The sequence below is a fragment of the Amblyomma mixtum genome, chromosome 10 (assembly GCF_055824585.1).
Source record: "Amblyomma mixtum isolate Tamu chromosome 10, ASM5582458v1, whole genome shotgun sequence".
Taxonomy (NCBI): Eukaryota; Metazoa; Arthropoda; class Arachnida; order Ixodida; family Ixodidae; genus Amblyomma; species Amblyomma mixtum.
The window spans coordinates 159,032,685-159,056,522 of NC_143021.1; the positions used below are offsets into that span (position 1 = coordinate 159,032,685).

Here is a 23,838-nt window from a genome sequence, read left to right on the forward strand (position 1 = left end):
ATAACATATGCGTATGGTCCAGAGAGTTTGCTCGCCCTTCTAAAACTAATTGAACACGGGAAAAACTTAACTGAACATGTAGCGAACTAAGCAGTAATCGGCATATGGTTCTCCGAGTGAACTTATTTCACCACGGCACGAGCGATTGGCCCGCTCAAAAAAATTACCTTCTCTGTTACGTTGTTCAAGTATGCGTCTATATATATTCACGCCCATCCGGAGAGTTGATGAATGCACAAAATCGGCTTCTAATTTTGATCAGAGACAACAAAGGCTGTGGTCCCTATCTTATTTTAAACGCAAACCACCTCGAGAGATTTGTCAAAAATCAGCGCAGAAAGCGAAAGCTGCGCACTGATCCGCGTGCTGACACATGATACCTCGCACGGCGTTTTGTGTTACTAAAACGTTGGGACGGAGTAAAGAAAAAATAGAAAAGCGAAAAGCTGGAACGCACCTAGTCCTGGCACGCGTCGTAGTGTCTTTTCACAGTGGAGAGGGTAGCGCAACACTGCATCGGCATTCTACTTTTCAAACGAAGTGCAGCCGTTTTAACCCAACGCTGGGCAGCGGTTTCGTTCTCTGTACTGTACCAACATGGAGGACTTAGTTCTCAGAGTGCCGAGAGATGGCGCTGCGCATTTCGCATATTGTCTATTGGCAAGAAAACAGGTTGTAAAATTAACCATGAAAACAAGTTCGTCTCATGTAAGGCGGCTGTTGTCTACCAGATTCCTCTGTCCTGTGGCCGTACTTGCATTGGCCAGACAGGCCGTTGCATCAATGTACGCCTTTTGGGGCACCAAAATTCCTTGGGGAAAAAAAAAAAAAATCAGCGCCATGTTTGTCTTCTCTCCATTCTTGTCCTGCGTCCTTGCGCTGTTTTTATTACAATACGTGCATCTGAGCAGCTCTATATTTTTATTTTTGTTTTTAATCAGTGTCCCTATGTGCGACTATGCACATGCGTGCTCGCTTTATGCGTGTTTAAACTTACTTGCTTACTTCCAATAAAATCCAGTAGCAAGTTCATCGTCGTGTGTATCTTTTCATGTTCTGCGTCCTGCTGCCTAGCACTGTTGCAAAAATCTCATTATGGATTACCAACTCGCCCAATCTGCCGTTCTTCTATAGCAGAATGAGCTGCCTTTCTGATGTAATGCCACGTTGTTCAACTTAATTTCCCAGGCACATTACTGTTCCTTCCGATTTCTACTTCTCCTTGAGCCACTTAGAGCCTGCAAAGTTCAAGCACTAAGACTTGTGCAACCTTTCCTTACTATTCCAACGGACAAGTGCAGATTACGACAATTAATTATGCGTGCAAGTGAATGTGACTCCCCCACCCCATCAGCTGTAAACACTCAACTAGAAATCAAATTATCTATGATAAAGTGTACCACCGCAGTATTACAAGTTCAAATTGTTCCAGATGAGCTGATTCCTATCCGAATCGTTTCCACATTCAGTCGCTGGTCCCAGATCATGTTCCAGTTGCAAAACTTGCTGGCAGATCGAAGGTCACACACCAGCATTAAGCAAAGGCAAGCAGATGAAGGGCTCATTTCATGATAAAAGCGCACAATGCAAACAATACAAAAATTTTAACACAGCATTTCTTGTTCAATACTAGAATGCAGTTTAGTTCTGGAACGCTCACTTTCCGTGACAGCACAACGGCACCAAGATAAGAGCTCATCTACCTCATCTACAGAGTCAGAACAGGGTTTTCTGTTGGCACGATTGGCATTAATTTTTATGTACATTCTTCCGAGACTGTCAATGGGTATGATCGATGCAACTCCTGCAGAACCATCCTTGCATGAATCCTACTGTACTCAAGACCACAACTGCAAAGCAAATTGAAAAAGTCTCGCATCCATCTGCAACGCTATAGGCATGAAGCAGGTGCCATAATTGTGTCTGCATTACTGCACAGCACTAAGTGCCCCAATGTGCATGACAAAAGCATAATTGGTGGAGTGTATTTATTTGTTTTTATCTGCACCCAGCATCCTGCAGACGTATCTCAAAATTCTTTTCCCTCTCTTCATGCATGCTACATCCAAGTAAACTCTTCTGCTTGCCCAACCGCTTGGCACTAAGCTACAACTGGACATTAGTGCTTCAAGCAAAGCAAGCAAACATCTGCCAGCCAATGTCATCACTCCCAAGAGAAGTAACACCAGTAAGTCAACACAGTTTCTCCAGTTGTAATGATTACCACTTAAGGGTGGAAGCTGGTCTTCGAAAAAAAATTTTTGTTTATGAAGTCATAATAATGAAAACTTCAAGGAACACGTGTTTTTGCATGCTGATTCCAAATACGTAATTTAATTTCATGTAAAGCAAGTCGTTGTGCACTTTTGTATAATATGTTAGGTAACTTTTTGCCGAGAGCTTTCAATAAATTTTGCTGCACGAAACTTGCTAGGACGCATGCCATTGGCCTGTCTTGACATCAAACTATGCAACAAGGGCAAAATTATTATCCTGCCTATCATAGAACTTTAGTTAAAGGGTTCTGGATTTTCCACTTCACAAACTGGAAGAAACTGATGATTTCAGAATCCTATAACTGACCTTCTACAACAGTAGAAGAACTGCAGATTGGGCTAGTTGGTGTAGAAGCATAGTGATGGTTCAACAGCGCAAACACACACAGACCAAGAAGGAGACAAGACACACACAGTTGTAAGTTCAGCGCTGTGTGTGTCTTGTCTCCTTCTTGGTCTGTGTGTGTTTGCGCTGTTGAACCATCACTATGCTTCTACAACAGGGAGGATGATAATTTTACCCTCATCGCATGGCTTGATGTCAAGAGAAACCAATGGCATGCAATCTAACAAGTTCCCTGCAGTAGAATTTCCTTCAAACTCTTGGCAAAAGTTACCTAACATATTGCATAAGTGCACAAGGACTTGTTGTACATAAAATTAAATTACATATTTGGAATCGGCACGCAGAAATGCATGTTCCCTGAAGATTTTATAGCTGTGAGTTCATTAATAAAAAATGTATTTCTAAGACCCTCTTCGCCCCTTAAAGTGGCTCCAGTAAAGACGGTTCTGACAGAGGGCACTTCCACATGAGCAGAACATGCCATCGGACTAGTTGGTGCGTTTTTTGGAAAGGTACGAAAATCTGCAGAAACCGGACAACAAGGAGAACAAACAAGGCCTGCTTTAGCAAGTGGTGCGCATTGCGGTGAACTGGCACAGGCTTGCTTGTTGGTGCACGACACAGTTCAATGTGTGGCCTGTCGGCCATGCAGACCACTGGCTAAAGGCCTTTTCTTTTGGATGCTTGCAAAGTTCAGTGAGAAACAACAAGACAAAAAGCAAGAAAACACACATAAGCACTGGTGTATGTGTGTTCTTTCTTTTCGTTTTTGCCTTGTTTTACGCTTAATTTTCCAAACATGTATCCATTCCAACTCGCCCGATTCAGCACCCTCGTGCCCCCTTTTTTTTTAGTTTCATACGCCAAACTTTGACACTTCGAAAATAAGTCAATTGAACACCAACTTCATTCATTTCTAACTCCTACTATGATATGTTTTTAGCTTTGTTGCTTACTCGTAGTACGATGCTTGCAGAAAAGTTCGACCTCTATTTATATAACACCCTGCGTGGCATCTTAGGCCATTACAGCAGTGGGAGAGGTAGCGAAAGAACACCAACATGTTATGCTCCCAGGCCTGTGGTAAACTTTTCCCTTTAAAGACTAAAGAACTGCTGTATAATACAAATGTTAGAACCATACTTGAGTATGCTTGCACAGTCTGGGATCCGAAATCCTTTCTTGACATTCAAAACCTAGAGAGAGTTCAGAATTTGGCCATTTGTTTTGTTTCCAAAAACTATGGGCGATATTTTAGTGTAACAAGCGCAAAAAAAGCTTTGGGTTGGGACACACTTCAAAAACATAGCAAAGTTGTGCGTTTAAAATTATTTCATAATATATTTAATTCAAGAACTGGAACAGACAGAACCAAATATATAGTCAACCCTGATTATGTGTCTTTACGGAGAGATCATTCACTTAAAGTTAAAGAATACAGATACCAGACTGACCCTTTCAAAATGTATTTTTTCCCCAAAATGATTTCGGAATGGAACAAGCTGACTGAGGAAGTAGTGTCCATACTATCAAATGATTCATTTTCTTCCATGCTGTAACATTTTTTGTGTATAATAATTCTGTGTTTTTTCTATCTCAATGTTATCTTTTTTTTTGTAACCACCTGCACACGGTGGCATTTGTATACTTTTTATTTTTCAACCCCCCACTGTAATGCCAGACAATGGCGCTGTGGGTATGATGATAAATAAACAAATCGTTTTACACCGGCAGCCATTTAGAGCACATCTCCAAGTTCTGTATTAGTGGTGGCATAACACAAAGGATTTGTGGCGCCCTCTGTGTGCAGCAGTGTGTGTTAACTAGCACTTGTGCCGTTAGCAGCTCTGCACATAAAGAGTGCATTCAAATCTGCAAACCGCTTTGCTGAATCTCGCAATACGCAGCGTCAGTTTTTAGTTGTGATGCTTTACGAGTCATTCATTAACTACAGTCATACAAAATCATGCTGCTTGCTTTAGTGCTTGGAACTACAGCTGATATGCCAGCGCAACTAAAAGTGAGGCTGCTGTCGCTCCCATCCTTAGAATCTCGCAGAACAAAAGCAATTATCTGCCTCTTCCACAAATTGTTACAGCCATCATCATCCTTTCATCCTGCCTCTCAAACAACTGAGTCGCGGATCAAATCAACTGCATAATCACATCAGTTTCAAACGCCTTTCTGGAAGACCCACTGCTTTCAGCTCATCAGCACTGCCACGTGCTATCATTTATTGGAATGGTCTACCAGACAATGTTGTGCAAGTCTCTAACCCCGTTACCTTAAAAAAAGAAAGAAAGGATCTGCTGTATGTTGGCCTAGAGTCTTTTCTCTTCATTCCATTTTTCAGTTGGATTATTTATTTACTATTCTACAACGATGTTCAAATCATCATCATCATCATCAGCCTGACTATGCTCACTGCTGGACAAAGGTCTCTCCCATGTCTCTCCAATTAACCCTGTCCTTCGACAGTTGCAACCACCGTATTCCTGCAAATTTCTTAATCTCATCCGCCCACTTAACTTTCTGCCCCCCCTGCTACACTTGCCTTCTCTTGGAATCCACTCCGTTACCCTTGAGGACCAGCGGTTATCTTGCCTTCGCATTACCTGCCCTGCCCAAGCCCATTTCTTCCTCTTAATTTTGACTAGGATGTCATTAGCCCGCGTTTGTTCCCTCACCCACTCCGTCCGATTCCCATGTCTTACACATCACACCTATCAGTTTTCTTTCCATAGCTCGCTGTGTTGTCGTTAACTTAAGCTGAACCCTCTTTGTTAGCCTCCACGTTTCTGCCCCATAGGTGAGTACTGGTAAGATACAAATAACTATGTTCAATATGCTTCTGTTCTCACCCCAGTTTTTAATGTAATGTAACCCCCCCAGTCACACCATATACAGTTGAATCCTGCCACAACGAAATCGGCGGGGCGTACGAAAAATTTCGCTGTCGCGGAATTTCGTTGTCGAGAAATTACAGACAAGTAGGCTGATCCTGGGCTGGCGTTGCATGTCTCCTCGCCCAACGCCGCCTCTCCTCCTCCTCTTCTCCGTTCCTTCTTTCACCACCTCCTCGACTTGCCTCCTCCCCCACATCGTTTCGAGAGCCGTCGGGCCTCATCGCATCTGCACCGCTGCGTGCTACCACGGCGCTCTCGCGGGCTTGCTGCCGCCGGCCTGGCGTTGCATAAGTCAATGCTCACGCGCGCTCCAACGAAACGTCTTGATACTGCTACTCGGGGTTCAACAGACCCCTGCGATGACAAAACGCCGGCTGTAAGCCGCCCTAGGCTAATATCGCAGTTGGCTGCGTCACCTTCTTGTGTTGAGCTGAAGTGCCCGACGCAAGTGCCTTGCCGATGTTTTCTTTGCTCTTCAGTATCGTTGATAACGAACTCGGCGCGATGCCAAAATCTGCGGCAATAATCGACTTCTTCTTCCCGCTTTCTGCTTCGGCGATAATACGCGCTTTTTCTTCTAGTGAAAGAAATTTCCGCTTCTTCGCTGGCGGCGACATCCTAGGAATTCAGCAGAGCAGAGACGCGACGAGACCACGCTAAACGGTGCACACACAAAGGAAGAAATGGTGAAGCGGAGTGGGCTTCTTCCTGCACTCTCGCGTTTTCCTTTTTTTTTTTCTCCGACAGGACACGAAGCTCCGCCCACCGATGGCTCCGCCCACCGGTCCACACAGACTGCCTGAAACGCGCTCGGTGCCTAGCAGACGACGCGGCCACGGAGGACGCGGCCGAAGACGCTAGCAGATGGCGTGCGCTGGCGCATTTTACACGCGCTTTCGAGGAGCCCCTCTTCGCTTGGAGGCCGCGAACGCTTTCCAGACAACACCGCTAGCAAGTGATCATGACGCGCTTTCGTGCTTGACAGGAAACCGCGAGCACCATGACAGCGAGCTACATCAATCGAAGAAGCCCAGCAAAGAGCCAATGAGCGGGGCGTGACGTCACTTCAAAAATCACGTGGGTATCTGGAGAAAAAAAAAAGCACACGAGGGTGTGCGCGAGGAGGATGTGCGATTGAGTGCGCGTACCCCCCCCCCCTCCCCCCCAACAGTCTGCGATGCAAAAAAAATTAACGGCGGGAACGGGAAAGTCGCTCTTCAGCACTCGACTTCTGAAGAAAGACAAGACGGAGGGGCCACTCACCCGCGAAAATTCGCAAAAAAAATTCGTAGAAGCGAACATGTGCTCGCAAAGTACTTCGTTTTTGAGGAAATTTTAATACATTAAGTCCTATGGGGGTTTCACGGGGAATACAAATTACTTCGTTGTGGCGAAAATTTCGTTGAAGCGGCGTTCATTGTACCGGAATTCAACTGTACTTCAGCTAGAGCCCGTGAGGCATCTGGTGGCAGCTTGCCTCTCGAACTTGGCGTCCAGCTGCTTCATCTGGGCGGCCTGTGCCTTGAGCATGAGCGTGCGCAGCAGCGCCCCCTGCTGGGTCAGCTGCTGCCGCAGCAGCTCCCACTCCTGGCTGCGCTGCGAGGCCAGCAGCGAGGACCACTGGTGCATCTGGTTCACCACCAGCGAGCGCACCGCACAGTCCTCGCTCGGCGCCGCCCCCGAGTCGTCCACCGCCGCATCCCGGGGCAGGAGCTTCTCCACTGCCAGGCACTGCTGCTTCTGCACCTGCACTCAGCAGCCGTAGAACAGCCTGGTTGGCTTAAAGAATGCACACAGAACACGACAAGTCCCAGTGAAGCATGCCTGGTTTAGCTCCAAAAGGAGTACCCACAGTGAGAGAGGCATACTACAGGTAATCAGTGTATACTCATACAAGTACCTAGGCATCACCTTGTGCCAGGATCTCTCCTGGCGCTCACACGTAACAAACGTCGTCGAATCAGCTAACCGATCATTGGGATTCTTGGAACTTCATCTACGGCACGCCCCTCAAACTATTAAACTTCTCACCTACAAATCACTCATACGACCAAAGCTAGAATACGCATCTGCTATCTGGAGCCCGCAACAAGCATATCTCATCAGTTCATGAGAATCTGTCCAAAATCGCGCCACGGGGTTCATTCATTGTGTCTATTCGTACGACATCAGTCTATCATCACTTGAATGACAATCAGGAAGATCAACTCTTGTGTATCGTTGTCACATTGCTTCTCTTAGTCTGTTCCATAAGTTTTTTTACAGTTCCCTCGGCCAACCACCCTACATCACACCGCCAGCACGCATATCTCATCGCACCGGCCATCCACAACAAGTTTCATGCCAACGCGCCCGCACCGTCACTTTTTCTGCATCTTTTTTTCTTCGCACTGCAAAAGACTGGAATGGCCTTCCCCACGACGTTGATGCCATCACCTGCTAATCAAGTTTTGTTAACAATTTAAATATGTACTTCATAAATAGCATGTAAGCAATCATATTCAATCTATATTTGTACTCCCACCCCTTATGTAATACCCCCAAAGTGGGGTCTTTAAGGTAATAAAGTGAAGTGAAGTGAAGAGGTAATCTGATTGGACAAAAGTCACAAGCCTCAGGAGCCTGTGTTGGTTCTTCTCCATCCTCCTTGACTCCAAGTAGTCTGTAGTCAAAATGGAGGCACTCGCAAACACTTGGGCCATATTTTTTTACGCCACCCGTGTGCACGATGTGCATCCACAAGCCGAGAAAACATGCCGGAAGAGTTTCATCGAAGAGCAGTAAGATCGGACTCTCACGAAGGCAGACATCATCAACTGCTCAGCTATGCCCACTGCACGACTGCCTCATTGATATCTTCAGCCTTATCCAGTGTCAGCCGCAGGTACATTTTGCAAATCTTATCAGCACTCCTGGCTCTGCCACACCCTGCCACATTTTTCCAGCTTGTAATCCACTCCGTTAACCACAACACACAAGCACTAAATACGAGTATAAATCAGAAATACAGGAAAATCAAACCAGAATACACCCTTGCATTCACTCAACTAACATGGAAGTGGCTAGGTAATTCCTATTTAACACCAGAGAACAGCATTTATAATATACATCACCCTCTATAAAGTTTGAATGCTTATGAATTAAATCACTTTTATTCACTTTCCTCCTATTCTGTAATCTCTGCCTCATGTGCACCACAGCTCAATTTTGAATGTTCCCTAGTCTGTATAAGTTTATGTTATCCTGTGATTGAGTCTTATTGTTCTGTTTAAACCACGCTCCATACCACACGTCTTGAAACTCAACTTTCCATGTACCTTCATTTCATACCATTTCTTCAACTTTCTGCAATGCACCACTCTGATTTCGTCACTTCTGCCAGACCAAAAGAAACAGGGGCTGTGGGCTTGTCAAGCTGTCCAGGAGCAACTTTTTTTTCTTCCCATCACTCCACCATCTGTAATTAGGTGGTGGCGAAATTAACACACCTATTTCTCAACCAACACATTAAAGTTGAACTACGCTATTCAACCGAATGTTACTTTGCCACTACCATACTTAACCGGCCATGGTGGCTCAGTGGTGAGGGTGCTCGGCTACTGAGCTGGAATTCCTGGGTTCCGACGAGGCTGGGGTGGCCGTGTTTCAATGGAGGCCAAAAACAAAAAGGAGCCTGTGTGCTGTGTGATGTCAGTGCCTGTTAAAGATCCCCAGGTGGTCCAAAATACTCCCTCCTTCTCCCTTTCCCCCTCATTCCCACTTTCCTCCTACTTTTACAGCACTGTTTGGGTGTCCATCGAGATGTGAGACAATTACTGCACTATTTCCGTTCCTCAAAAACCAATTTCTTCTACCATATTTACTCACGTGACGAACCCACTTATTTTCAGAAAAGTTGACATCAATTTGGGGTAAGGGTCATTATGTAGGGGAAAAAATTTTTTTACACATTTTTTTATAAGTGAGAAAAATTCATAGAAGCCCACCCCCATGCCCACATTCATTATGTGAGCAGGTACAGTCAGGGACAAAAGCCTCCGGACCACGTGTGCCTCTAGCGAAGCTGATAGCTCTGCTATTAGGCGGCGGCTGGAGCCCACACTTGTGCAGGTAAAAGTTAATTTTTTTGTTCTTTCATCTCGACAAGTGCGGTCTCCAGCCGCTGTCTGATAGTAGAGCTATAAGCTTCATTTGAGGAACACGTGGTCTGGAGACTTTTGTCCCCGACTGTACTATGCGAATAATTACAGTAATTAAAAACATGGCCATAAGGCCTCAGAAGAGGCAGGTGGGTCTCTTACATGCTGCTTGTCCTTGTGGTGCCTCTTGCGCAGCCCTTCCAGCTCCTTCATCTGCTTGCGGCGCAGCTTGATGTAATCCTTCTCTGCCCGCAATGCGTCCACTGTGATGGCTTCCACTCGCCACTCCTCTGCAGTGGGGGGAAAACAACACCACGACTGAGGAGAAGAACCTCCTTCGGGAATCCTCTCCCAAGCAAAAGTGGCCGAGGTTTCAATAGCTGCACTGAGAATGCTGCAGCAAGAACACTTTCCAATATCTAATGTGCTGTGAAAAGCCATTAAGAACTGCACGAACAAGACAGACAGAGCACGCTTCTTACAGAGTGCTGTTTTGCCCGCGCAAATTCCCCGTGTCTTGTCGAAACAGGAATCAAGTAGCTCAACGGCGTCTTTTGATATGTGGTGCCTTTAACACATTCAGTTGGTAAACTAGAGTGCCTCAGCAAACAGAAAAAAGCATTCCATATTATGCCAGGCAGAACACACGAGAAAATGTCTCACCGTAATTCCCTAACACCTAAATATATCCCAATATAAGTGACATCAGTATTTTTCCTTTTTTCTTGGTGAACTTCACTGGAGGCTATTACCCCATACCATTCCAGGTATCCAAATGTGTTGTGCAATATATGACATTGGTGCACGTGGAAAGCATTTTACAAAATACTCAACAGTCCACAGCATTAAGTAAGCACAGCAGGACCTCGTTGATATGTTCCCGATACATATGCTCAGAACTGCAAGCAATAGAAATGTGCCACTCAGTTACATAGTTCTTTTTTTTTTTTTTTCAAGTTAATAGATTGCAAAGTAATACGGATTCCCGGCAAGTACAAAAATTTCACCAATTCTAATCTTATGATACATTTAATGGCTGTTTGAACGTGCACAAACATACAAGCGAGCCGAGCCTATACTCCATTTCATACATAGCAGTCAATGCTGCCAAAGGTATGAAAATAGTCCGCTGCAAAAAACAAGCGAAATGTATCTGTCCGCCTCGTGTCGTGGCTGAGTGGTACGAAGCGTGCACCTGTCTGTTCATTTTATAAGGGGTCAAGGTTCGACTCCCGGCTTGACTATTTTTTTTATTTATTTTTTTTTTCATTTTTCTTAAAAGATTCATTAGGTAGAAACTCGAAACTGTCAAACTCTAATACCTACTTTGAAAAACACAGCGCTGTTTACTAGTTTCGAAGGGAAAAGGCAGTGTAGTGTACGGCATACATACGATGTAACTTGAGTCGGATGGCGTTGAGTGCAAAGCTGTCATATTTAACACTGCGAGAGCTAGATATTGTGACCTTGCGAGGTCGTTTTTGCGGTGATCTTATTCAAGTAGAGAGACCTTCTTTCTTGAACTTCGCAACTGTCCCAGGGCTCACCCCGGTCATCTCTCCCACAGTTTCGAGAACTTCACGCACAGTCTTCTCTGGGAAGCGCTCCCTTACGCTAGTGTAAACATTGACAATCACCTGCTTGCAGTCTTTCGAAATTTTCGGAGACTTCAGCTTGGAGAATAGGTGAGCAGGAGATGTTTTTGAAGCCGCAGTGGGCGAAGAAAACAAGCGAGTAGGAGATAGCGGTGCCATTTTCGCAGACTCAGAAACCGAAAGACGAAAGCAGACAACATCACCGGCTGGCCTAGGGGCGAAAACCTGATACAGGAGGAGCCAGAAAAAAACCAGAACACTAAGGCACTCTGTTTTGAAGAACACAAAAGAAAAAGCAATCTTTTTGCAAAATAAAACACTTTTATTATTATACTACAATATCGACCAACATTTACTTTAATTTTAAGTTCATTACTCTTTTCACTTTCGACGCACGACATTACGATGCGGACGAAGAGAGCAAACAGGCGCCGCAGCCTTCGCTGCGTTGACTGCTATGTATGAAACGGAGTATAGAGGCATGTGACATAAGCAGAAAACAAAAAGCAGTCAGCCACCAGGGCGGCTTTTCTGCAATACATCCCTGCGATAGGAGCGAAGCGTTTGAAAATGATGATGTATGTGGGTCGGTTGACTGTGGGAGCACATAGCTCAATCTGAGGCGCAGTGACAGTCAGAAGCTCCACGAGTGGCTTCTCCGCATGCATCAGTGCAATGGGGCGAAGCATCCACGAAAAAATGACGCCGACGACAACAAAGAGATCCGGGCTACTTCCACCCTTGCCATCAATGGCCTGGATACGTTGCCAAATTATTTCGTGCTAACAACAACACAAATAGAATGTAAGCACCATAAAAGCTGTTCGGATTTCCTTGTGCTGACAAGTGCTAACCCACCTTTATAGGAAGTGAAAATGTCAATAAATGCCTTTGCACCAATTCTTGGTCACATTTTTCAAAATCTTGGTGGTTTCGGTTCTTATGTTTGTAAAAGCAAGAAACAGCGCGAAGAGACATGGACACATGAAGAAACGACACACACACACAATCGTTGTGTGTGTCGTTTCTGTGTGTGCAGCACTCGTGTGTGTGTGTGTCGTTTCTTCATGTGTCCATGTCTCTTCACGCTGTTTCTTCCTTTTAAAAGCACTACCAACTAGCCCGGAACCTTGCTCTTCCTATGTTAATATGCTTTCCCACCTCAAAATTTTTTTTGAAAACATATAAACGATGTTTTACTGCACTCCAACTGCACAGCGAGGCAGCACCTCTCTTTTCGTCGTCCTTCTTTTGCTGGGAGCCCAGCTCTGGCCGGTTGACGAGGATGTCGGCCTCCTCGATGCCCATGGCCCGCATCTGGACGAGCCGTTTCTCCTGGGCTGACAGGAACGCTCGGGGGTCCGACAGGGCATCCATCAGGTCTGCATTGGGATAGAAGACCATGATCCAGTCGCTGCCTGCCCAGCTGACTCTTTGCAACCAGTGGCCCAATCCCCCCCCCCCCAACTTTTGATTTTGTGCCTGGCAGACACCCTCTTTCTGTGAAAATACGAGAACCGCAATCTAGGCAGCAACACTTTTGCCACAGCATTCTCAAAGGCAGCCCAAATACAATTCCCACTTCCACCTTCCTTTGTGTTATGGTCTGTCTACAGCGGTCGCTGTTCAAAGCAGGAGATTCGAAATCTGGGCCACGACTGCGACTCTCCCCAGTTGTCGTTGTGTGCGTTCCTTTCTTCGTCCTTTGTCTTTCTGACTGGTTTCCCTCTAATAAATTTAAAGATATCTTCTAAACCCTTTATATATTGTCAAAGGAAGTCTGACTTAACGCAAAGAACCCGTCATAAGCATCGCATGTGTGTGACCGAGGAGAAATTTTCGAAGGAGTGCTTCAGCCATTCATTCTTTCTACCTGCAGCAAGACACTGGAACAGACTCCCAGAAAATGTCGTTATAGCCTCAAATTGCGAACAATTTCGGTCCCGCCTTGAAGAAATGTACAATATTACAAGCTAATACTGTCACAGTTTTTGTTGTCATTGTATAACTTTGGTTGCCATTTTTGAATGTATGCCGATTGCGGTTGCTTAGAACAGCACATGTGTTGTTATGATGTACGGCTTTGTGCACTTTGCTTTGTAGTTTGTTTCAGTCCCACCCCTATCGGGGTCCGAACTAGGACCGATAGTATGGACATATAAATAAATAAATAAATGACAGTCTCGGACAGTGCCATTGACAAAAGAAGGGCAGGTTGGTGTCACTCCCACTCTTTCCTGGGCGAACTCGCACCCACAAAGAACTGAACAACTCGGTGGCAGCTGCAGCAGCAGCTGCTGTAGGCAGTGTCAAGGATCAGAACGGCTGACACTCTCTCAACCATGTTCAATTTGAAGGCGATGATGACCTCTCAAGATAGGGCACCTGTACCACCTATGGCTATGTCAAACATCACAGAAACAGTTGCGTGCAGCTGCAAGCATTCCAGAGAAATGTGGTCGACTCTTCCGCGACAAAAAAAAAAGTGATAAGGCTGCGTGCTGCCAGTCATAAAGAGCGCAAGCAAAGAACAAATATGACATACAGTGCGTCGTGGCAATATGCCTTTTTTGCACTGTGTTTAAGCAATGCCTGCATGATTGTTCATGTTTTAAAAGAATCAAACACTTTCTTGTAATCTATGAAGGTTACATTATCTATGAAGGGTTGGCTATATTAGTATTTCTCTACCACCTCATTGATGATGTGACTGTGGTGTGTTGCTGAATGCCCGTTCCGAAAACTAGTCTGTTTCCACAACTGACTGACATCTAAGGTTGATCTGATTCTATCAGTGATCACTGAAGTGATCACTGATAGAATCCTTTGCAAGCAAAAGACAGTAAAATGCTGTCCAACATTTTTCAAGCCCTTGACGTCCCCTTTCTAATGGATTAGCATGATGTTTGCATTCTTCCAAGCTGTCAGCAGGCTCACAGTCATGAGGCATTGTAGGGCGGAAAGTTTTTCAGTGCAATGTCCCCACTATCTTTAATAGCTTTGCAGTCACTTGATCCTTGCCTGGCACATCCTTCCCCGAAGCATTGCTTTATATTTTTTCTTTTCACTGCTTCTAAATCTTTCTTTACTACTGCTTTTGTTATCCCCAGAACAACCATTTCCTTGGCACCACTGGCCCTGTCATAAGTATCATGGTCATTTCTATATTTGAAAAGAATTCCTGTGCTACTTCCCCTATCTGATCCCAATTACCGATGACGGTGCCTTCTTGTCTCTCACAACGTACACCTCATTCTTGCCCATGCCCAATTTTCCCTTTGCTTCCCCGCTGTCTAGTTTCTCCAACCTTCCTTGCTCTAAAGAATGCCATTACACCTCACAACTAACAACTGAAACAACCTCCACTAACTGCATCTACCTTCTTGTAATTCTAAGCAGCGCAGCTCTTGAACATTTGCCTTTCTGGTCTTCCTGTATGCCTTGGGTGTCACAGGTGAAGTGACATTTAGGTCCCTCTTCTCCTGAGCCCACCTCCATCTCCAGGATGATGAGAAAAAAAAAAGTTTAAAATGAACTGAAAGTACTAAACACACTGCCCTTTGCATGATAATGCAAAACAGACACTGCCACACTACAACGACAGTATGCTCCAAGAAACATGCAAATGCAGTCATACTGTATAACAGCAACTTCTCCATGCAAGCAAGACAGCGACATAGAGGAAGAAATGGTTTAGACGAGCATATATAGAGCAGACAAATGCTGTTGATACAAGCTCAAGTGATATTCCAGCTAGCCCACAAAAGGAATCTCCCTTCTTGCAATAAATTGTGCTCATGGCAACAAAGCAACACAGTGAGAGACGCAAGAGATTGGGGTAGGCATCACTTGCACGACCTGCGATCGGCAGAGTAAGAACACTTTCACTGCCATAGCATCCCATCCCATTGACACAACTGTGAGGCTTTCACAACAACCCATAAGGTTAAAAAATAGCTTATATGTTGCCTGTGAACAAGCGCATTTCTATAATGGGCAGTGATGAAGACTTACATAAATATCAATATGTGATAGGGCAAATAAATGTCTCAATCACCTCTGCTCTTACTACTCTCTGTGATGCTCATTTACTTGACAGGGCGTTTGTTAGGCATCTGCCACACATACGCAATTGGATCTGCAGGGAGGGCTTAGGTTACAACTTCAGTAAAAGCATGTCTGCATCCGGTTTGCACACACACACACACACACACTAGGTGCATCTCTCCCAAGATGGCTGTTCTCTCTCCTCTGCCCTGTCTGCACCCTTCTCATCCTATTACATCACAAACCACAGATGATGATAGCTGGCATGCACGACACCGCCTAAGGTAGCTCGATGAGTAGGCATGCTAACCGGCAAGGCTCAAAGCATAGTTCCACATGCCTCTGCTTCACAATGTTCTTAGCCCAGTGCTCATGTCTGGGTTGCCTGTTTCCAGTCCCAACTGTATCTGCTTTTCTGCAAAGCTCAGCTTTGGCTTGCGCCAATCCTTACTGTGTTCACTATCCTAGAAACAACGGCCAAACATAGACTGACTATCCTGCAAGGTTTACAAGACTGGCACTATTTTATTTTCGTCTGTTTCTACCAGTTCTTGCGCAACACAATTCCCAAAAGGTCCCATGCTTTGTGAGAAATATCACAAGTGACAGCAGTGTTCATTTGGGGCTCAGAACAAAGTCTGTAATGCTTTCTATGCAAGACACAGTTATGGACAAGTCTGCCCCCAAAAAATGGTGTACGGTCTATGGCGTTTAATGCCGCAAAGCGACTAAGGCTATGAGGGACGCCATAGTGAAGGGCTCCGGATAATTTCGACCATCTGGGGTTCTTCAATGTGCACTGACATCACACAGTACACGGGCGTCTAGCATTTCGCCTCCATTGAAATTCAGCTGCCGTGGCCGGGATCGAACCCACGTCTTTTGGGTCAGCAGCCAAGCACCATAACCACTGAGCCACTGTGGCAGCTGCCCAAAAAATTTGAGGGGGCGAATAATGAAAGGTAGACACAGTGCAGCACTGCTTGATTTCAACTCCGCCCGCTCTGAACCTGTGTGCTAAAAGTTATGCTGCAAAAGTACACATGTTGCCAGGAGAAGCAATGCAAATTGTACGCCAACAGGACAAGAGTGCCCTGCAGTTTCAGTAGGCAGCAGTAAGAAGAAGAGGAGCGCACCTCCTAGGCCATCAGGAACGTAGATCTTGAGCTCGATGCAGATGAACAGCATGGCGAGCGACATGGGAAAGTTGCCCTCTGTCCGCAGGGACACGTGCCGATAGCCTAGGGAGAGAAGAAAGGGACCACAGTGCAGAAGGGTGACAGCACTCTGTGGTTTCTCTGTGGTCTGGTGTACACTGGGCGCTGTTTGAACATTCGCCTTAAAGAGCACAACAATGGCAGGGCCTCAGTGGTGAAGGAATACATCCAAGAATGTAATAATTGCCGGCCTATCTTTGCGGCAACACGGATTCTACTCCGTCACCCTGAACAAAGAACCAGGGAGGTGATGGAAGCTTTCTACATTGCCTCGTACGGTAATTGTGCGAGTAAGCCGACAGTATCGCTTACGAAGAAGGAAATAGGTTATCTGCGTAAATATTGAGTTAGTTTAGTCACAACATGAAATCTTAACTGTTTTTATCTGTACCTACCTGTGATATCCTTTCATATTTAAGTGTTTGTTGCCTTCCCATTAAACTAGTTGTGAAAAAGGCGCCTGTCCTGTGGTATCTTCTCTGTGTTCTGCTTGTTCACGCCCACAAATTCCATCATGAACAACCTACCACTAGCCCAGCTCTCCATTCTGTTGACAACACAGACTAAGGAGTTGTAAGGCATAATACACTGGGAGGACCTTCATTCCGGCATACACTCAGTTTCAGCGTGGTATGTATGCAGGGTTAAGAACTGCACATGGGCAGACAAAGTTGCTATAGTGGAGGGCTCTGGATTAATTCCAACAGCCTGAAGGCCTTGTGTGCACTGATAACGCATAGCACACAGGTGTTTTCGCATTTCGTCTCCATCAGCAGCGAAGGAAACTTCTTAGACTAAAATTTCTCCGCAGTGTCTTTCACAATAAGACTGGTATTAACAGGGAGAATTATCTGCGACAGCCCGAATATGTCGCACTGCATCTTGATCATGCCTTTAAAATTAAAGAGATCAGGTGTAAAACGAACTTCTTCAAGATGTCCTTCTTCCCCAAAACAACTTGCGAATAGAATAAACTCCCACATGATATTGCAACCATTACCTCCACTGATGTTTTTTTTCCTCACTGCGAAATATGCATTGTAGTTAAGGTCTTGTTTCTTCAATGATTGTAAAAGTGTTGCCTGTATGCTTGTTTGATTGTAAATTCAGTTGCTTGCCTATTTTCTTTTTTATCTGCATTTCCTGCTTTTTCAACTGTGTTTGAGTCGTCTTTATTTACAACTTTATTCTAACGTTTCGACCAGGGTCTGGCCTTCGTCAGAGTGATGGGGTACAGGCAAAAGACACAGTTTATAAGGGAATGTACGCGGGGAGGGAACATTCTGAATGCGCATCGCAGCGGCAAGCACCTCAGTATGAATCGCCAGTGAATGATAAATGTAGTCAACGAAGCACAGTGAAAAATTACTAAATCATCGTGGAGGATAACTGCAATCACATTGTGAAAAAAATGTAAATAATACAAAAATGTTTTGGTCGTAGCTCAAATGCACAAGAAAAGGCGAACATTAACAAGAACAAAAAAACTAAAAAAATAATAAAATCATCAGACACGAGAACACAGGTGAATACCACTTTTGATTAAACAACGCCTCTTATGAAAGGGTATGGTACTAAGATGCGGTGCTGTTTCAGAGATAAGTCATTTACTAAGAAAGAAAAAAGCGGCGCTAACAGTAAAAAGAGGACGAAAATGATCAGTGTAGATGAAACACTACATGATACTATAAAGTGTTGCGGTTATGACGATAGTCAAGTCAGCTTCCCAACATTTTCATTGAGACCGCAAGAAACAGTATTAAATTTGTGTATAAAAAATTATTCACGAACTTCGCGTTCATGATGGGTCTTGAAGCCTGATTCCAGTAAAGTTACTTGAATTTTATCGAAAGGGTGCTTAGTGCTGTTCACATGTTTAGAGATAGGAAGGCTAGGCACTGTCCTGCAATGAGCTTTGTGATTATTAAAACGATATCTGAATGGTGTTTCTCTTTGGCCAATATACTGAATTTTGCAGACTGAGCATTCAAGCATGTAGATTACGTTGCTGGTATCACATGGGTAGTTTCCCCGAATTTTCACTTTAAAGTGTGACGCAGTGCTGGAAGCCGTTACTGATGTCATCATCTGCGCGCAGACTTTGCAACGTGATTTATTACATGGATGACAGCCGATCGACACACTTATGCTTGTTTTAGAAGAAGTGAGAATGTTGCTGAGGTTTTTGCCATGGTGATAGACGACCCGGGGAGCCTGTTGAAAAATGCGTTTGAGTCGATCACTTTGCATGAGAATGACATGGTGTTTTTTCGAAATGCCCGCGACGTTTGGAACCGATGCTGTGTGGGTTAGTACCAGGTTGATATGCGATTGATGGGATTGTTGGTGTTTTGCTTTGAGGAGTGCCTCACGGTCAAGAAGGCCTGCGCGTTCTACAGCGTCATTTATTAATCGCGCAGGATATTTCCGTTCAGTCAGGGCGTTTCGGAGGTTAGTACAGTTTCTTTCGAAGTTGCGCTCGTCAGAACATATCCGTTTAAAGCGGCCGGCTTGTCCATATGGGATGCTAGTCTTCCAGTGTTTAAGGTGGCTGCTTTCGGACAAGCCGTCCGCTTTAAACGGATATGTTCTAACGAGCGCAACTTCGAAAGAAACTGTACTAACCTCCGAAACGCCCTGACTCAACGGAAATATCCTGCGCGATTAATAAACGACGCTGTAGAACGCGCAGGCCTTCTTGACCGTGAGGCACTCCTCAAAGCAAAACACCAACAATCCCATCAATCGCATATCAACCTGGTACTAACCCACACAGCATCGGTTCCAAACGTCGCGGGCATTTAGAAAAAACACTATGTCATTCTCATGCAAAGTGATCGACTCAAACACATTTTTCAACAAGCTCCCCGGGTCGTCTATCGCCATGGCAAAAACCTCAGCGACATTCTCACTTCTTCTAAAACAAGCATAAGTGTGTCGATCGGCTGTCATCCATGTAATAAATAACGTTGCAAAGTCTGCGCGCAGATGATGACATCAGTAACGGCTTCCAGCACTGCGTCACACTTTAAAGTGAAAATTCGGGAAAACTACCCATGTGATACCAGCAACGTAATCTACATGCTTGAATGCTCAGTCTGCAAAATTCAGTATATTGGCCAAACAGAAACACCATTCAGATATCGTTTTAATAATCACAAAGCTCATTGCAAGACAGTGCCTAGCCTTCCTATCTCTAAACATGTGAACAGCACTAAGCACCCTTTCGATAAAATTCAAGTAACTTTACTGGAATCAGGCTTCAAGACCCATCATGAACGCGAAGTTCGTGAATCATTTTTTATACACAAATTTAATACTGTTTCTTGCGGTCTCAATGAAAATGTTGGGAAGCTGACTTGACTATCGTCATAACCGCAACACTTTATAGTATCATGCCGTGTTTCATCTACACTGATCATTTTCGGCCTCTTTTTACTGTTAGTGCCGCTTTTTTCTTTCTTAGTAAATGGCTTATCTCTGAAACAGCACCGCATCTTAGTACCATACCCTTTCATAAGAGGCGTTGTTTAATCAAAAGTGGTATTCACCTGTGTTCTCGTCTCTGATGATTTTATTATTTTTTTTATTTTATTTTTGTTGTTGTTAATGTTCGCCTTTTCTTGTGCATTTGAGCTACGACCAAAACATTTTTGTATTATTTACATTTTTTTCACAATGTGATTGCAGTTATCCTCCACGATGATTTAGTAATTTTTCACTGTGCTTCGTTGACTACATTTATCATTCACTGGCGATTCATACTGAGGTGCTTGCCGCTGCGATGCGCATTCAGAATGTTCCCTCCCCGCGTACATTCCCTTATAAACTGTGTCTTTTGCCTGTACCCCATCACTCTGACGAAGGCCAGACCCTGGTCGAAACGTTAGAATAAAGTTGTTGTTTTTCTACCGTGAGTCAACCGAATTACGTTTATATATATATATAGAGAGAGAGAGAGATAGAGAGAGCCTTTCTGAAAAAAAAAAAATGCAAGTTGCCAGTTACGCCTTCTTAGTGTCCGTATCGTGGTACTGCTTCTCAAAGATGAACGTTTGCCAAATCACTCAATTTTCTGCCTTGTTACAAGAAAATATAGTTTGCCACTGCACAAAGCTGATGGCACCACAAGAAAGCTAGTGGGTCCTCAGTACTTATTCTAAAGCAGCATCTGAAAATGTACTACTGATGGTTTTTGACCTCTTTTAACTCTCGTTATCACTGGTCCACCTTAATCTGAGTATAGGTTGGAAAAGTTCAATTCAGAAGCAAGAGGCGAGAACACAGTCAGGGATTGGACATCTTACTATTGTCATTGTGTCAAGGTCCAAGTACGTCAATGCCATCCTCCACGGCTTTAATATTGAAGAAACATTTTCGCAGTGCAGAAACTAACGCAAACCTGTTCAGCGCAAACTTGGAAGTGCTGAACGGCGGCATATGGTATTGTACATGATGAAATATTTGCAGCTAATGAGAAAAAAAGAAATATGATTTGGTAAACAGTTTTATGATGGGAATTGTCATTTGTAGATTGTTTAAAGAATAATGGCTAAAAATAAAGCATTGAATGCCGAGAAAACTTGATAAATATGAATATAGTAAAACATTTTGCCAAACTAGGTACCTAATTTTTATGTGAACTTTAATGCGAAAAATAGCATCCGATTTCTTTCACTCGCCCCTATCCCCGCAATCTCCGAAAAAGAGGGATGCACGAATATTGAACTTTTAGACTACAAATCGGATATGAATATGAAAAATGCCTTTGAATATCAAGACGAATATCAGAAAAATATCAGAAAAATAAAAGTTAGAAAATGTCATCCATACTTTTTTCAAAATATTGTATGGTCATTGCAACCAAAATACAAAGAACCCTAACTGACTCTCCCCCATACCAAAGATAACATGACCACAGAAATGTATACTGCTTGATTAGACAGTATAATAGCAAGTAACCTGCACTATGGTCATGCAAATTGGGTAACAAATTGAAATCTATAAAAGATGCATGACTGGCAACTAAAAATAACATGATAGGTAGTAAAACTTCATTAATCTGGACTTAAAGAGAATGGAAGAAGTGCCTGAATTAACCAAAGGTTGAGCTATTACATGTTCCTGCACCATAAGAAAAAAACAAAAAAAAACTGCCTAAAGGCACTCTGAAGAGGCTCCATCACATGAACACCGATAAGTCTGTGATGAGTGCACGAACATCAGTTTCTCAAATCGAATATAACCGAATAACAAACATATTCGTATTCACATTCGAAATTTTGAATATTCGCATACCCCTACTGAAAACATAAATCATCATCAGCTAAAAAGCATCCTAAGGATAAATGCAGCCATACAGAAGAGAGTAACAGAAAAGCAAATCTAGAATTTGACACTGCAGTGGCCTTGTACAGAAGCGAATCAGCCTTTTTGAATTCTAATTTGCAAGGTATGATGATGGTTGCACATTTTCCCAGGCCTGTTTTGTCAGCACCTTTCACACATGAGCTGGCTTGCCTCACATTTGGAGGTGAAGGCTTCTGAATAAATCAGCTGTTGCACTCGTTGTCCTGTCCTTCTGTGTGTCCTGGTTCCTTATATACAAGTTTTCATGTCACTAGATACAAACAAACAAACAGACAACTCCTGAGAAAGGATAGAAACAGGGAACGTGTTCTGGGAAGAAAGACGATACTATGCCTGTACTAGGCAAGTGCTACGAAAGCCCAACTTCTTTTAAGGGGGGAAGCTGGCCTTTGAAAAAAGAATTTTTGTTAATGAAGTCACAGTAATGGAATCTTCTAGAAAGATGTATTTTTGCATGCTGATTCCAAATATGTAATTTAATTTTAAGTAAAAAAAGTCCCTGTGCACTTATATAATGTTATGTAACTTTTTGCTGAGAGCTTTCAATAAATTTTGTGGCAGGAAACTTGCTAGGACGCATGCCATTGGCTTGTCTGGACATCAAACTATGCAATAAGGACAAAATTATTATCTTGCCTATCATAGAAGTTGAGATACAGGGTTTTGAATTTGCCACTTAACAAACGGGAAGAAACTGATGATTTCAATATCCTATAACTCACCTTCTATAACAGGCAGGTTGATAATTTCACCCTTATTGCATAGCTTGATGTCAAGAGAAACCAATGGCATGCACTCTAACAAGTTCCCTGCAGTACAATTTCTTTCAAATTCTCGGCAGAAGTTACCCAACAGATTCCACAAGTGCGCAAGGACTTGTTGTACATAAAATTCAATAGCGTATTTGGATTCAGCAGCAAATGCATGTTCCTCAAAGGTTTCACTGTTGTGACTTCATTAGTAAAAATTTGTTTCTAAGACCCTCTTCCCCCCTTAAAACTGTCACAGCCACCGTTTTCTGAAAGAGCGAAAGCCCACCTGCTTGGAGGCCGTCCATGGGGAGGATCCTCTGGCCCAGCATTTTGCCATTCTCATCATACACAGCTATCCGGATCACAGCCAGATCAGGAAGAACAACCTGCACACCAATGTGGCATTTATGCCACCAGAGGATGAAGGCGGCAACCTTGAAGAACAGCAAAAAAAGGCAAGGAATGGAGAAGCCCCGAATGACCACTCTCTTTTACACTGTAGAGAATGCGACTCACTATCCGAAAATTGACTATCGATACTATCAATACTTTTTTTTAAACTACCAATAGTATAAAAGAACTATCGATAGTTCTACTATCGATAGTATTACTATCGATAGTGTTGCTATCGATAGTATTACTAGCGATAGTACCGCTATCGATAGCAAGACTGTCGATAGTGAAACTGTCGATGGTAAGACTATTGATAGTAACAATATTGATATTATACATTTGTTGGCCTGCAATATAACCAAAATATTTGCGATACTTTACGTAGGGAATGTCTGCAGAGCTCGGTGACGCGTAGGCAGCGATAGCAGGCGAGTCATGTCAGTTACTCACACCATCACCTCCGTACCACACACTCGGGAAACCAAGTTTAGGATGCAGTGGGTATGCGTGGTTGATTTTATAGAATCGATAGTACTATATATAACAAGTAGTTTCGATACAGCTATTGATAGCACTATCAGGAGAACTATCGAAAGTACTATCGACAGTACTATCGACAGTCTTTTTTACCATCGATAGTTCGATAGTGAATCAGCTATCGACAATATCGATAGTACTATTGATAGTTTTGCATCACAATGCACTCCACCACAAAGCGCACAAGGCATGAACAGCAAAGTGAAATCCAATACTGCTGTCACATGAGGATTTCCAATCCTGATCAAGTCTGGCTGCAA

The 23,838-nt window shown here is 43.8% G+C and overlaps 1 protein-coding gene across 1 annotated transcript in view; it reads right to left on the minus strand.

The window, feature by feature from the left end:
• LOC149327499 (1-phosphatidylinositol 4,5-bisphosphate phosphodiesterase-like) overlaps window positions 1–23,838 on the minus strand; it is a 129,864-nt gene that overhangs the window by 23,719 nt on the left and 82,307 nt on the right. The window contains 5 exon segments of the mRNA XM_089563975.1: window positions 7,006–7,274; window positions 9,830–9,957; window positions 12,492–12,644; window positions 16,446–16,550; window positions 22,935–23,034. Of these exon segments, the coding sequence (XP_089420101.1) occupies window positions 7,006–7,274; window positions 9,830–9,957; window positions 12,492–12,644; window positions 16,446–16,550; window positions 22,935–23,034 (755 nt within the window).